The following is a 15,490-nucleotide window of genomic DNA, read 5'->3' as shown; positions in this document are numbered from 1 at the left end:
GGATTCTATCCTTTGTTCTCCTCCCAAAGCGTCAACAAACAATCCAGGACCTCTCCATTGAGGGGTCATCACTCTTCTCGGAAAAATTGGTGACACTCTGCATAGTCTCAAGGACTCTGGAGTAACTCTGAAGGATTTATATTCTGAGGGCATAGAGGAAGTCCTTCTGTCCTTATCAGACCCAGCAATTTCTGGTAGTTGTAGCTCAAACCAAGGAGAAAAGATATAGGATTTTAAAAAATCCACCCTCTCCTTCTGCCCCTGCAGCTGCTGGTTCATCAAGGCAGACTGCTTCCTCCTAGCACACATTTTGTTGAATAGGTCAAGCAGAGTATCAGTTCCAAGAGTGCCATCTTTGCCTTCTCTGATTTTTGCAAATTGCCTATCCCACTTCCTTCATGCTTGGGCCCACATCAACATGGCTCAGTGTGTTCTAAGTATGGTGGAAGTGGAATACACCCTTCAATTTCTTTCTAGCCCCCTTCCCAGCTCCCCTACCCCATCCCTCTTCAAAGACCTCTCTCTCAAAGCTTTGTTATTTGCACGAGATACAATGGCTTCTTCTTGTGGGGGCTATAGAGGAGGTCCTTCAGTTGCTCAGAGGAAAGTGGTTTCATTCCCGTTACTTCCTGATCCCGAAAGGAAAGGGAGGTGGGGTCTCAGGCCTGTTTTAGGTCTGAGAGAGTTAAACAAGTTCCTAAAGAAATTGACATTCCAGATGGTCACTGTAATTTCCATTATTCCTTCCCTTGAGCTGGGTGATCGACATGCTTCCCTTGACTCAAAGGATGCTTACTTTCATGTAGCAATTCATCTGAGCCACAGAAAGATTCTAAGATTCTGTCAATGGTTCTATAAGTTCACAGTGCTGACTTTTGGTCTGTTGGCTATTCATGTATTCACACAGCGTATGGCAGTGGTAGCAGCATTCCTCCAGAGATCAGGAGTCCATGTCTCCCATTATCTGGATGACTGGCTAGTAAAAAGTTGATCCAGGTCATAAACGTTGTCCAGCATAAACATTATCCTGTCCAAGTTTGATGCACTCAACCTACTGATCAACACAGAAAAGTCCATCTTGTCTTTGATACAGAAAATAGAATTTATTGCAGTGGTCCTCAATTCCATAATGGCCGAAGCTTTCCTTTTACGGTCAAGTTTTCAGACATTGGAAAGCATCATTCTAGGTTTAAAGACATAACTCCTCCCCACAGTAAGTCATTGCTGAGGCTGCTATGGCACATGGCAAGCCTGCATTTATGTCATCTAATATGCTAGACTACATTTCAGAGAGCTTACAGAGCTAATTGGCCAAGGTGTATTCATCGAGGAAACATCATATGGACACTATAGTTCAGATACCAAATTTGTTCTTATCCTCCTTAGATAGATGGACAGAACCTTCCCACATTTGCAAGGAAGATCCCTTCACTCCATCTCAACAATCTTTCACTTTAGTCACGGATGCATCAGTTTTGTGTTGATGGCCTGTCTTGGGTCTCATACAGACACAGGGTAATCTGAAATAACCTGCCACTCCCTGACATTTATAGGTAATCTGGTTCATTTGAATGGCATTTCTTTCACACATCCAGGGAAGGTGCTTGTAGGATTTTGATTAAAAATGCAGTAGCCGTGTTCTGTGTAAACAGACAAGGAGGGGCCTTTTAAGAGAGCGTGGCCATCCCTCCTTGTCTATCTCTGATGGAGGCCACGCCTCCTCACTGTCATGCCCTTGGCACGGCAACCAATTAGAGGGGAATTCGCTGTCTTTAAAGCTCAGGCCACTTAAACTGGGCTGAGCAATACCGAGTCTATGAACCTTGGCACTCAGGCTATGTGGGCAGCAAACAGTCGGGGCTCTGGCTTGCGATCAGGGCAGAGCAGCAAAAGGAATCGAGCATCCTAGCTTTAGCGGAAGGTAGACTCGTGCAGGCCTCCTGGCCTATGGTGGAGAGGCTGCTATCCCAGGTGTGGGGTGGCAGTGTGTATGGGGACCCAGGGCCCACCTACCTGTACTGTTTCCCAGCCTAGGTCCCCAATAGTGGTGGAGTATTCCGCCACTGGGATTAGCAGGGATTCCATCCTCAACATGCTGACCTGGCTTCAGGCAGTGACGCAGCCAGACTACAGTTGGCTGTCCGTGGGCTACTTCCTTCCGTCCCTTCAGGGTGTACCTGCATACAGGGGTTGTCCTCAGTCTCCCCCAGAAGCAGCCGGAGGCCCGGCCCCTTTAAATCACCACCGGAGCCCTGCTGCCGCTACCCCGGGGCTCCAGCGGTGGGGCTCCAGCAGCGCTTTAAAGGGCCCATGTCTCCCCACAGCGACAGGAGCCCTGGGCTCTTTAAATTGCCAGCCTGGGGAAGCCAGTACTGGACCAGACCGGCTTACTTTCACTTCTGCTTTGAAATTTTTATATTGCCAGCTCTGTACATCTAAAAGTGGCTTACCTTCCAGTGATCCAGAATACTCTGGTTGATCGTCTCAGCAGACTGTTTATCAGTCACCATGAGTGGTTCCTTTGCCCAGACTTAGAAAGTTCCATTCTCCATTTTTAGGAACTCCACCAGTGGATCTATATGCAACAAAGGACAACAGAAAATGTCACCAGGTTTGCTTCCAAATAGGCCACAACCCAGGTTTGTTAACAAACACTTTTCTACTGCCATGGTCAAATGGACTTATGTATGCTTTTCCTCCCATTCCTCTCTTGCTCAGAGATCTTTGCAAAATCAAGCAGGACAAGGCCCATCTTATACTTATTGCCTCAGCAGGGCCCTGTCAACACTGTTTTTCAGAGTTGTTATCCCTATCCATCAATCCTCCACTGTCACTCTCACAAGAGACAAACTTGATTTAGCATAAATGCAGCCACCCCATCCATCCTAATCTACAGACCCTTCCTGTGACTGTCTGGAGGCTTCATGGCTGACATCTGCAAAGGGGTCCTGCTTTAGAGGAGATCAGGCTGCAAAATAGTAGAAAACTAGGTAAATGAAAGAGGTTCTTTACCTGGTCCAGACTGAAAGGCATTTCCCTCATCCATGCTTCTGTTCAGCACATATTGGACTATCTTCTGTTCCTCAAGCATCAAGGGTTAACAGTTAGTTCACTCAGAGCGCACCTGTGTTTTTTCTCTGCCTTTCACTCACCTATTGATGGCCATTCACTTTTTTCCAACCTGATGTCCATAAGAGTTTTAAAAGGCCTGAACAAACTATTTCCACAGGTGTAGGCTCCTGTTCCCCCATGCAGCTTGACTCTATTCTTAGCAAAGCTGATGGGTTCCCCTTTTGGACCTCCAGCATCCTACTTCCTATTGCACCTTTCTGTGGACGATGAATCTTTAGTGACCATTACATCAGCTAGTAAAGGGGAGGAATGAGGGCATTAGTAGCAGATCCTCCATATATTGTTTTCTACACAGTTTACCTTTCCCTTATCCAAGGTTTCTTATTTAGGTGGTTTCCAGTTTTTATATTAACCAAGCTGTCTTCTTACTGACCTTCCCAAAACCTCATGGTTGTAAAGGTGAGGAGAGGCTTCATGTTCTAGATGTTAGAGAGCTTTAGCTTTATATCTGAACCAGACTGTACCTTTTAGGTCTTTGATACAACTCTTGATTCTTCTTCTTCTAGTGCTTGCTCATATCCATTCCAATTAGGTGTGCGCGCGCCGCGTGCACGTTCGTCGGAGACTTTTTACCCTAGCAACACTCGGTGGGCCGGCAGGTCACCCACTGGAGTGGCGCTGGTGTGGCGCCTGATATATACCCCTGCCAGCCCATCTGCTCCTCAGTTCCTTCTTACCGCCCACGTCGGTCGTTGGAACTGTCAAGCATGGCTTAGCTGTTCTCTACCTCCCTAGCGATTCACTCTCTTGTATAGTATTGTGTATATAGTTCTTTTATTGTAGTTCTAGTTAGTATTTAAAGTTAGTTTTTATAGTTCTGTATATAGTTAAGGAGGATCGGGGGTTCACCCCTTCTCCTCCCCCGGTACCAGGGCCCATGCCCAGTTCACCGGGTTTCAAGCCTTGTGCGGCCTGTCATCGGCCGATGCCCACAGGAGATCCGCACGACTCCTGTCTGAAGGTGAATCCCACCTTGTGGACAAGTGCCGGATCTGCAAGGCGTTTAAGCCCCGGACAAAGAGGGAACAGGGCATTCGTTTAAAACAGCTTTTGATGGAGGCAGCTTTGACTCCTCCATCCTCGGCACCGACTCCGGCACCAGGACCAAGCGTCTCTTCCGCACCGGACCGCCCGGCACTGACAAAGGCTTCGCTCTCCCACCCTTCACCAGTCCAACACTCCAGCCAGCACCGCTCCCTCTCCCCGAGGAGCAAGAAGCACAAGGCTCCTGCGGCAACTACAGCTACGCCGCAGTCGGAGCTTACTTCCAAGACGGACCGCCCGGCACCGTCATCTGCCGCGGCACTGCTTGTCTCTGCACCATCGATTCCAGCTTCACAGGAGCCGTTGAGCCCGGTGCCTACCAGCTCCCCAGCACATGCTGTGGTTGAGCTCGTCGTGCCCTCCACGCCGGAGACCTTCTCCGTGGCACGCGACCTTATCGCTCTGACAGAGCCCAAATTACCCCAACCCCCGGCACCGCCGATGCGGGTTATTCAGTCGCTTGGCAAGCCCACCATGGTGCGGCCACGTTCACCGGGCACCACTGAACACCGTCAGTCCCGCTCTAGATCTCGAGATCACTCTCGGCCTCGTCACCGCTCAAGATCCCGGCACCGCTCGCAGTCCCGGTACCGTTCTCCACGGCACCGGTCGTACTCGCGGAACCGCTCGAGAGCCTGGTCACCGTCGTGGTACTCTCGACACCGGTCCAGATCGCGGCACGACAACATAAGGCAGCGGTCGACCTCCCGGCACCGCGCTGGTAGCAGGTCCCGATCCAGATACCGCCACGGCTCCCGATACCGCTCACTGGCACCGCGTAGAGATGAGCTCTATGGGCGCAGAGACCTGGCCCAGTCAACATCAGCTCCTCCGTGGCCATCGCATCACCCGTCCACCTCCTCACACGCGGACAGCGCCTCCTACGGGGGTTCAGATGCACAGGCCCACCTGGACCATGGACCACCTCAATGGTCCTTTTGGACGCCTTGGGCCTATCACCAAGCCCAGGGCGAGCCTATGGGCCCAGCAAGCTCCAGCCACTCGGAGTACCTTGCACCAGAGGCCACAGTCAGCCGGCCTCCCCCTCGGGTACGGAGGAAGATCCTGCGCATCCCCTTGCGCAGCATGATGTTCCAGAAACGGAGGTCCCCCAGGACGAGGCTTCAGTACAAGAACCACTCGTCCCTGGGTTATCTTCCTCCTCTTCCCCGAATGAGGTGGTAGCGGGCACATCATCATCGGGGCCCCCGCTGATTGACCTTCGAGCGCAGCAGGACCTTCTGCGGCGTGTTGCCCAAAATATAAATCTTCCCGTAGAGGAAGTTCCTGAAGTGGAGGACCCGGTGGTTAGCATACTATCCGCGGAAGCACCGACCAGGGTGGCCCTGCCCTTCATCAAATCGATCCAAGCCAAAGCAGACACCATCTGGTAGTCCCCAGCTTCCATTCCACCCACAGCCAGGGGAGTGGAACGAAAGTACATGGTGCCGTTCAAGGGGTATGAGTACCTCTACGTGCACCCCGCCCCCTGCTCGTTGGTGGTACAATCGGTCAACGAACGGGAGCGCCACGGCCAGCAAGCTCCCGCGCCAAAATCTAGAGAGGCCAGACGCATGGATTTGCTGGGCCGGAAAATTTACTCTGCGGGAGGCTTTCAGCTCCGTGTGGTGAACCAGCAGGCCCTCTTAAGCCGATACCGCTACAACACCTGGGAAGCTGTCGGCAAGTTTACCGAGTTAGTTCCCCAGGACTCACGTCAGGAGTTTTCAGCTCTCCTAGAGGAGAGGAAGAGGGTCACCAGGACCACACTGCAAGCATCTTTAGATGCCGCCGATTCGGCAGCCAGAACGCTCGCATCTGGTGTAGCCATGCATCGCATATCCTGGTTACAAACATCCGGCCTACCGCCTGAGTTACAATATACCATCCAAGACCTGCCATTTGACAGGCAAGGTCTTTTCTCACAAAAGACAGATCCCAGACTACAGAGTCTGAAGGACAACCGGGTTATCATGTGTTCACTAGGAATGCACACACCCCAGACTCAGAGACGGTCCTTCCGCCCACAACCCCAGGCGCCCTTACCCCCCACCTCGACCAAGACAGGATCTTGCCCGGCGACGAGGCCGCCCGAACCGCAGACGTCAGTCTGGACCTCAAGGGGGTAACAATTCTGGTCCTGCCAAACCACCGCAGGGACCTAAAGCAAACTTTTGAGGGTGCGCCCGAGAGCAGTATACCAATTCCCTCCCCTCTTCATTTTTACAACCGCCTCTACCTGTTCCTCCCGGCGTGGTCCCAGCTGACCTCGGATTGTTGGGTCCTACGCACGATGGAGTTTGGATACCGTCTTCAGTTTATTTCTCCACCCCGCTCCCACCCTCCCTCCTCGTCCCTCTTCAGGGACCCCTCTCATGAGCAACTCATCATCCAGGAGGTTCGCAAGCTCCTCTTGATCGGAGCTATAGAGGAGGTGCCAGAGGAGTTAAGGGGCAAGGGATTTTATTCTCGGTATTTCTTAATCCCCAAGTCAAAAGGGGGCCTCCGGCCCATCCTGGACCTGCGAGGACTGAACAAATTCATCAAAAAGTTCAAGTTCCGCATGGTATCCTTAGGAACCATCATTGCTTCCTTGGATCCCAGAGATTGGTATGCCGCTCTCGACATGAAGGACGCATATTTCCACATTGCAATTTATCCTCCACACAGGAGGTATCTGCGCTTTGTGGTAAAACAGGGTCACTACCAGTTTACTGTCCTTCCCTTTGGTCTCTCCTCGGCCCCTCGGGTCTTCACCAAGTGTATGGCGGTCGTCGCTGCTTCCCTACGCCGTCGTCGAATACACATCTTCCCTTACCTCGACGACTGGCTTATCCAAGGGACTTCAGAGGCGCAGGTGCTCGGCCACGTCGCCATCATCAGGGAGCTGTTTGTGAGTCTAGGCTTGACCATCAACTTGGACAAGTCCGCTCTGGTGCCTACGCAGAGGATGGAGTTTATCAGGGCAATGCTGGACTCCAACCTTGCAACAGCCAGTTTACCCCTGCACCGGTTCCAAGCCATAGTCTCCCTGGTCAAAAGTCTGCAAAGCTTTCCAAACACTTCTGCTCGTACTTGCCTCTCTCTCCTGGGGCACATGGCTGCATGCACTTTCGTCACGAGGCATGCAAGACCGTACATGCACCCTCTGCAAACCTGGCTCGCATCGGTCTGTCGGCCAGGCAGGGACGCCATAGACACAATCCTGACGATTCCGCCGGATGTTCTAGGCTCACTCGACTGGTGAACGACGTCATCCCGAGTGTGTGCGGGCCTGCCGTTTCATCCTCCCCAGCCCTCCGTGTCCCTAACAACGGACGCGTCCTCGCTGGGCTGGGGTGCCCACCTAGGGCTCCTGCGCACCCAAGGCCTCTGGTCACCACGGGAACTGACGCTCCACATCAATGTGCGGGAACTGAGAGCAGTCCGATTGGCATGCCAAGCGTTTCAGCGCCATTTACACGGCCGTTGTGTTGCGGTGTTCACGGACAACACAACGGCCATGTATTACATCAACAAGCAGGGCGGGACCCGGTCCTCCCCTCTGTGCCAGGAAGCAATACGCCTGTGGGACTTTTATATAGCCCACTCCATACATCTAGTGACCTCCTTTCTCCCAGGGGTACGGAACACCCTCGCGGATCACCTGAGCAGATCCTTTCTATCCCACGAATGGTCCATCCGTCCGGACGTTCTTTATTCGATTTTCCGGAGGTGGGGATTTCCCCACATAGACCTGTTTGCATCCAAAATGAACAGGAAATGCCAGGTGTTCTGCTCTCTACAGGGTCGCTCCCCGGGCTCCCTGTCGAACGCGTTCCTGATCTCGTGGACGGGCTGCCTCTGTTACGCCTTTCCACCCTTCCCTCTCGTCCACCAAGTCCTGCTCAAACTCCGAAGGGACAGAGCTCGCCTCATCCTGATCGCTCCGGCTTGGCCAAGGCAGCCCTGGTACACCATGCTGCTCGACCTGTCCCTGGCAGACCCAATTCCCCTGCCTCTTTGGCCAGACCTGATCACACAAGACATCGGCAGGATGCGCCATCCGGACCTGCAGTCCCTCCATCTGACTGCATGGCTCCTGTCTGGTTAAACCAGTCGGAGTTGTGCTGTTCCGATGCAGTACAGCAGGTGTTGCTGGGTAGCAGGAAGCCCTCCACGCGCTCGACCTACCTCGCAAAATGGAAGCGCTTCTGCCACTGGTGTAACCAGCACGGCTATTCTCCACATTCTGCATTAGTCCCCACTATTCTGGACTATGTGTGGTCTCTCAAACAGCAGGGATTGGCGATCTCCTCTCTACGAGTACATCTGGCAGCTATATCCACCTTCCATCTGGGCGAAGCTGGCAGTTCCGTTTTTTCTCACCCTATAGTGTCAAGATTCCTCAAGGGCTTGGAGCGACTATACCCACAGGTCAAACGGTCTACTCCTACCTGGGACCTGAACCTTGTCTTAACCAGGCTCATAGGGCCCCCTTTCGAGCCTTTGGCCACATGCTCGCTGCTGTACCTGTCCTGGAAAGTAGCTTTCCTAGTCGCTATCACCTCAGCTTGACGAGTCTCAGAGCTCCGTGCACTGACTGTGGATCCTCTATATACTGTGTTCCATAAGGACAAGGTACAGCTGCGACCACACCCAGCATTCCTCCCTAAGGTCGTCTCCGCCTTTCATGTTAACCAGGACATCTTCCTGCCAGTCTTTTGTCCAAAGCTGCATTCCTCGCGACGAGAGCAACAGCTCCATTCTTTGGATGTCCGAAGGGCTCTCGCCTTCTACATTGAGAGGACCAAACCCTTCCGCCGCTCACCTCAACTATTTGTTGCGGTGGCGGAACGTATGAAGGGCATGGCAATCTCCTCCCAGCGTATTGCATCTTGGGTGACATCCTGTATTCGGACATGCTACGACTTGGCTCATGTTCCGACTGGCCATCTTACCGCCCATTCTACTCGGGCTCAAGCCTCATCTGCCTCGTTTTTGGCCCATGTTCCCATACAGGAAATCTGCCGCACGGCCACCTGGTCTTCCGTCCACACCTTTGCATCGCACTATGCATTGGTCCAGCAGGCTAGAGATGATGCCACCTTCGGCTCAGTGGTTTTACATTCCGCAACGTCTCGCTCCAACCCCACCGCCTAGGTAAGGCTCGGGAATCACCTAATTGGAATCGATATGAGCAAGCACTCGAAGAAGAAAAGATGGTTACTCTCTTTGTAACGGTTGTTCTTCTAGATGTGTTGCCCATATCCATTCCACACCCGCCTTCCTTCCCCACTGTCGGAGTAGCCGGCAAGAAGGAACTGAGGAGCAAATGGGTCGCAGGGGTATATATCAGGCGCCATACCGGCGCCACTCCAGGGGGCGACCTGCCGGCCCACCGAGTGTTGCTAGGGTAAAAAATCTCCGACGAACGTACACGCAGCGTGCGCACACCTAATTGGAATGGATATGAGCAACACATCTCGAAGAACAACAGTTACAAAGGTGAGTAACCGTCTTTTACATGTGTGGACAAAATGAAGGGCTATCCAGTATCCACTCAAATGATCTTATCTTGGATATCCAATTGCCTGCTGTTATGTTAGCTGTTGGCTAGTGTGATGCCTCCAGATAGAGCAGGTGTTCTCAAACTCCATTGCACCACAACCCATTTCTGACAACAATTACTTCATAACCCCAGGAGGGGGGACTGAAACCCTAAGGCCACCCTGGGTAGGGGTGGGGTCAAAGCCAAAACCCAAGTTCCACCACACTGGGTGAGAGGGCCAAAGCCGAAGTCCAAGGGCATCAGCCTTGGGCAGGGGCCTGTAGCCTGAGCCCCACTACCTGGGCCTGGAGCCCTTTCAGCCCCAGACAGTGGGGGCTCAGGCTTTGGCCCCAGGCCCCAGCAAGTCTAATGCCAGCCCTGCCAACCCCATTAAAATGGGGTCCCAACCCCCAGTTTGAGAACTGCTGAGATAGAACATTGAGTCATTCATCTTGGTTCCAGCCAGCTTCTGCAGCCTTTCTGGGTCACATCCCCATATTAGATACTTGCAAAGTGGCAACCTGGTCATCACATCGTACATCTGTGTCTCACTATGTAAACTCTCAACAGTGAGAGACAATACCAGATTTGAACGAGTGCTCTACCAATACCTGTGCAAATAAACTCCAAGTCCACTACCAATTTGGACTGCTTGTAGGTCACCTGTGGTAGAATGAACACAGGTAGTCACCCTAAGAAGAAGAAACAGTTCCTAACTTTTCCATAACTGTTGTTCTTTGTGAAGTGTTGGGAATGTCCATTCCACAATCTGCCCTTCTTCTCCTGTCTGTTGGAGCCTTTCCGGTAGGAAGGAACTGAGGAGGGGTGGGAGTGGCTCTGCCCTTTATGCCTGAACACAGTGCAGAAGGAGCAGAGGGCACTCATGCCACGCTGATGGTTACCACTAAGGGACAAACTCTGACAACTGTGCACTGGAGTGCACATACACCTACACTGGAATGGAGACATGCAACACATCTCGAAGAACAAGAGTTACGGAAAGGTTAATAACCATTTCTTCTCTTCCAAACTCTGCCAACACACCAAGCTTCACCAATTGGGAATGGGGCTTGGCGGGGCCATGTGCCACTACTCATGCAGTTGCTGCTCCTTGGGATGCAGTTACTTCTGCTTCGAGTAATGGTCCCTTCTTCCACTGAGGGTTACACATACACACCATGCATCCGGAATCAGAGAATTTGGAAGCAGTGTCCATTGGTCTGCACATGCATCCTGGCTCACCTCATGCTTCCTTCTGAGGCGATAAAGGGCAGGGCACACCAACCACATCTTCAATTTCTTCTGACCACCACATGGTCCAGATCGGAACTCTGTGCCCTTGTCTCTAATACACTTCTAAAAAAGATAGTTGTACATAGCTTTAGCGAGTCTTATAGTAGTTTTACCAGTTATATTTTTCTTTCTTAGTTTTAAAGTTAATACTTTCAGCTTGTTTTTAGATAGATTTGGTGGTTCCACCTCCCTCCCCTGTACTTTGGGCGGATATCAGATTATGCCCAGGACTCCAGGCTTCAAACTCATGGGGAAATGCCCAAATCCTTTGGAGGAGAGCTATGATTCCCTGCACAAGATTCTGAATATCATTCACATCTTGGGACTGGCGAGAATAGAATTGCCAATTAACAAAGCCATCCTGGAGCCTCCCAGAACTGTATTGTACACCCCTGCAACATGTACAGCTACCTCCAAGGGTACAAAAGAACACTATGATGTCCTGGCCAAAGGCTCTGAATATCTTTTCTCCCACTCACCTCCAAATTCCCTTGTAGTCCAGGCTGCCGTAGAAAGATCCAAACAGCGATCCTTGATATACATTGGCAGATAAGGAAGGGAAGCATCTAGATCTTTGAGGACGTAAAATATTCTCATCTTCCAGCCTGCAATTCAGGACTGCAAATTATCAGGCATTGTTAGCCAAATATGATTTTCTGAATTATAGTAAATTCATTGAGTTTGCTGATAGCCTTCCACAACTAGATTGTGCTTGTTTTCAAGCACTGTTGACGAAGGGAAGCTCATGACCAGAACTGCCCTCCAGTCAACAGAAGATGCAGCAGATACCTCCTTCAGGACCATGGCTACAGCGATTGGGTCAGGTGTAGAGTCTTGGCTCATTCTTCTGGTTTTCTTAGGAAGGTCGTCTAAAACACCATTGAGGACCTCCCTTTTGACAAATCCCATCTTTTTAACCAGAAGACAGACAAATCACTATAGACACTAAAGGACTGGAGGGGTGCTCTTCATTTGCTGGACATCTGCACTCCTTCCCTGAAACAGAAATTCCACCACTTACTCATCCACTCAGTGCCACAGGTCTCCTCAGTTCTACCTGCAGAGACCTTATCAACCCACAAGGAAACATCAAGACTCAAGTCTCACCCTCAGCTTTTTGAGAGTCCACCTGGCAGCAATTAGTCTATACCACCATCCAGTGGAAGGTTACTCTGTCTTTACACATCTGCTAACCTCTCAGTTTTGCAAAGGCTTCATCAGAACCTTCCCACCCATGCAAGCAATTGCACCCCAATGGGACCTGAATCCAGTTCTCTCCATGCTAATGAAGTTACCCATGTCCCTCTTTTCCATGGAAGTCACCGTGCTATCAGTTCTGCAAGAAGGGCCGGCAAACTCGGAGCTATGATGGCGGATCCACCTTTCACGGTTTTCCACAAGCATAAAGTCTCCTTATACAGCTACACTCCAATTTTTTAGCAAAGGTGGTCTCCCGGTTTCACATCAATCAATCCATTCACTTACCTGTTTTCTTCACAAAACCACACACATCTGCAGAGGAACATCAACTCCTTTCCCTCAACATCTGACAAGCTCTGGCCTTCTACCTGGAGTGAACAAAAGCAATCAAGATGCCCCCTAGACTGTTTGTTGCAGTAGCAGAGACACTCGGGACAGGCTGTCTCCACCCAGAGAATCTCTAAATGGATTTCAGGTTGCATTAAACTCTGCTACCAGCTCTCGGGCCTACCTCCCCCCACACAGGGGTGCGGGCTGACTCCACGAGAGCTCAGGCTTCGACCACAGCCTCCCTTCAGGACATGCCACTCGTGGACATATGTAGAGCAGCCATGTGGAGTTTGTGCACACCTTTGCAGCGCACTACACCTTAGAGCAGAACCTGATGGTGGATGCCTCCTTCAGCATGGCAGTTCTCCACACAACTATTCCATCCTTATCCTTGCACTCTCCTCCAACTTAGGTTCTGCTTGTTAATCACCCTCGGTGTAATATAATAGGGACCATCACTCGAAGAAGAGAAAGTTACTTACCTTTAACTGGAGGTTCTTCGAGGTGTGGGGTCCCTATCTTTATTCCACTTTCCACTCACCTTCCCTTCTGCTGCAAATTAGTGAAATTCACCATGAAGGAAATGAAGACATATTGTGTCCGCCCCACCCTTTTATCGCTTCAAATGGAAGCATGAGGCAAGCCAGGGCACATGCACAGACCAGCGGATGCCACTTTATCCAATTCTGGACGCATAGTGTGCATGTGTAACCCTCAATGGAATACAGAGAGGGACCACCCATCTCAAAGTACTTACCTGTAACTGCAGCAAAGAATCCTGTGGCACCTTATGGACTAACAGATGTTTTGGAGCATGAGCTTTCGTGGGTGAATATCCACTTCGTCTGATACTTACCTGTAACTGGAGATCATCTCATTGTTTGCTGCCTACCTTTACCTGCTGCCATCTTTCAGCCTGAAACTTTAATACTGCCTCGTCTCACAACCAGCACGGATCTTGGTAAATGGGACCTCAACACCTGCGGTGTGAAGGTGTTGGTAGGAGATCTTCAACAGCAGGGAGACCCTGCAGGTGACAGTGACAGATCATTGGTGGGAGTCGACCTCACTTTCACGCCCCAAATACTCAGGGCTCTTAGGCAGCAGTGGGAAGGGCACTTCCAGACTCCTTCAGGGTTCAAGGGAGAGGCAAAGGGATCCTGCAAGAAATGGTGGAAACTTTAAATTAGCTCCTGTCAGCAAAAGCCAGTGGTGGCTCAGGATGGCAGTTCTTACCCTTTCCATCCTGATACCTGTCTTACCAACATTTGTGCCTTTGAATTTCTGTAGAGGAGCAAGACAAGGCAGATGAGGTAATATCTTTTATTGGACCAAGTTCTGTTGGTGAGAGAGACAAGCTTTCAAGGCACACAGAGCTCTTCTTCAGGTCCAGCACAGGACCTGGGACCAACATGGCCACAACAACACTGTATATAGAGGAGCAAGACTTTCCCTGTACCAGATGTATGTGTAATTCTGTTAGTGGGTTGGTGCAGCTCAATTCCATTACCCACAATGAAGTGCTAGCAGCTATTCTCTCTTAACGTGCAACTCAACTGAGAGAAATATGAAGAAACCTCCTCAGCATCCCAAAACATGTGGAGGAAGGATAACCTCTTAGATGTCATTAGGATCTGACCCGTGGCCATCACCATGGCCATACTCTTGCACCAGATGCCTGGCCATTCACAAAAATGTTTCAAGCTTGATCCTCATTAATTCTAATGTTACGCAACATATGCATTTATAAATGAATACAGCCATCTTTAAATTTTATTAATGCAGTTCAGTATGACTCTAAATATGTATGCTTCTATAAAACATATTACATTCTGTAACTTCAGGATTTCAAAGTTTTTAATCTTTCTAAAGCAATATTGGGCTTGTGAAAATTTTTGTGCCCGGAGTAGTTTGATAGTTTTTTCTATTGACTGTAATTTTAAATGTTTTAAATTGTACTTACCTGTATAATGTTCTATAAGTGGCATGTGTGGTTACAGCATATGATACCTCTTAATATGTAATGAGTGGAGATAAATATTCAGTTTCTTTGCTATGACTGAGTCATACTCTTGAACACAGGTAGACTGTTGAAAACACTGCTTTTCAATAAACACCAGTCCCCAAAACCTATTTTGTGCTAGTTAGACTGATACATAGCAGAATATATATGTTTTACATTTTATTCATAAAACACACTTTGAAAATTGAATAAAGTCATTTCTTCTATTCTGTAAAGAATTTGTAATACTGTTGTTCTGCTGTGGATTGAGCAAATCTGGCAGCCATGATAGCCACCTTATATTCATGCAAAACAAGGGAACAGTTAAATGCCCCCAGTGATAGCTGAAGCGGTGGACTAGACTGCATTCAAATACAGGCAGTGGCTGGGCCATGCAGTCCAAGAGGTTTCTTTGGGATCTGATAAACACAGGAACGAGGGATCGTTTTGATTGCAGCTGTGAGTTGGGGGCAGGGAGGGAGGGAGAAGCAGCAAAACAACCACAGAAGCAGATTGAGAAGGAAGCCAAGATACAATTGGGGATGCATGTGTTCCATGACCCTGAAAAAAGCTAAGAAAGAAAGAGGTTTTGGGTAAAATTCTGGCTGAGAAAGGGTTGGGACTGTGAGCAAAGAAACTGTCTCCTGCTGCTTGATTCCTGCTGCACTCAGGGAAACAGAACTTTGTGTATGTTCTTTGTAAATAAATAGGACTTCGTCAAACAAATATCTGACTCCTGCATCAATTCCTTCTCTGAACGGAAACATACAACCTCAAAAATGGGCTAACTGCTTTTTGTACTTACCATGCCTAATGAAGACACCCCTTTTTTTTAGATTGAGAGAGATAGAAGAAAGGTTACATGAATTAAAGGCATCAACCATATCGAAAATGCCTGCCTTAAAATTTAAGGTATGTATGTTCAGTGGATTTTTATTGAAGGAATGAATATTTATTGT

The 15,490-nt window shown here is 49.8% G+C and overlaps 1 protein-coding gene across 1 annotated transcript in view; it reads left to right on the top strand.

The window, feature by feature from the left end:
• Positions 1-15,490, top strand: part of DDHD1 (DDHD domain containing 1) — a 137,952-nt gene that overhangs the window by 104,883 nt on the left and 17,579 nt on the right. Inside the window, exon 9 of the mRNA XM_030562923.1 lies at positions 15,368-15,443. Within this exon, the coding sequence (XP_030418783.1) occupies positions 15,368-15,443 (76 nt within the window). The remainder of the gene's footprint in view (positions 1-15,367; positions 15,444-15,490) is intronic.

The sequence above is a fragment of the Gopherus evgoodei genome, chromosome 4 (genome assembly GCF_007399415.2).
Source record: "Gopherus evgoodei ecotype Sinaloan lineage chromosome 4, rGopEvg1_v1.p, whole genome shotgun sequence".
In the NCBI taxonomy this organism is placed as follows: domain Eukaryota; kingdom Metazoa; phylum Chordata; order Testudines; family Testudinidae; genus Gopherus; species Gopherus evgoodei.
Note: the sequence above shows the minus strand (reverse complement) of the source record. Positions and strands in the feature narration are given on the sequence as shown.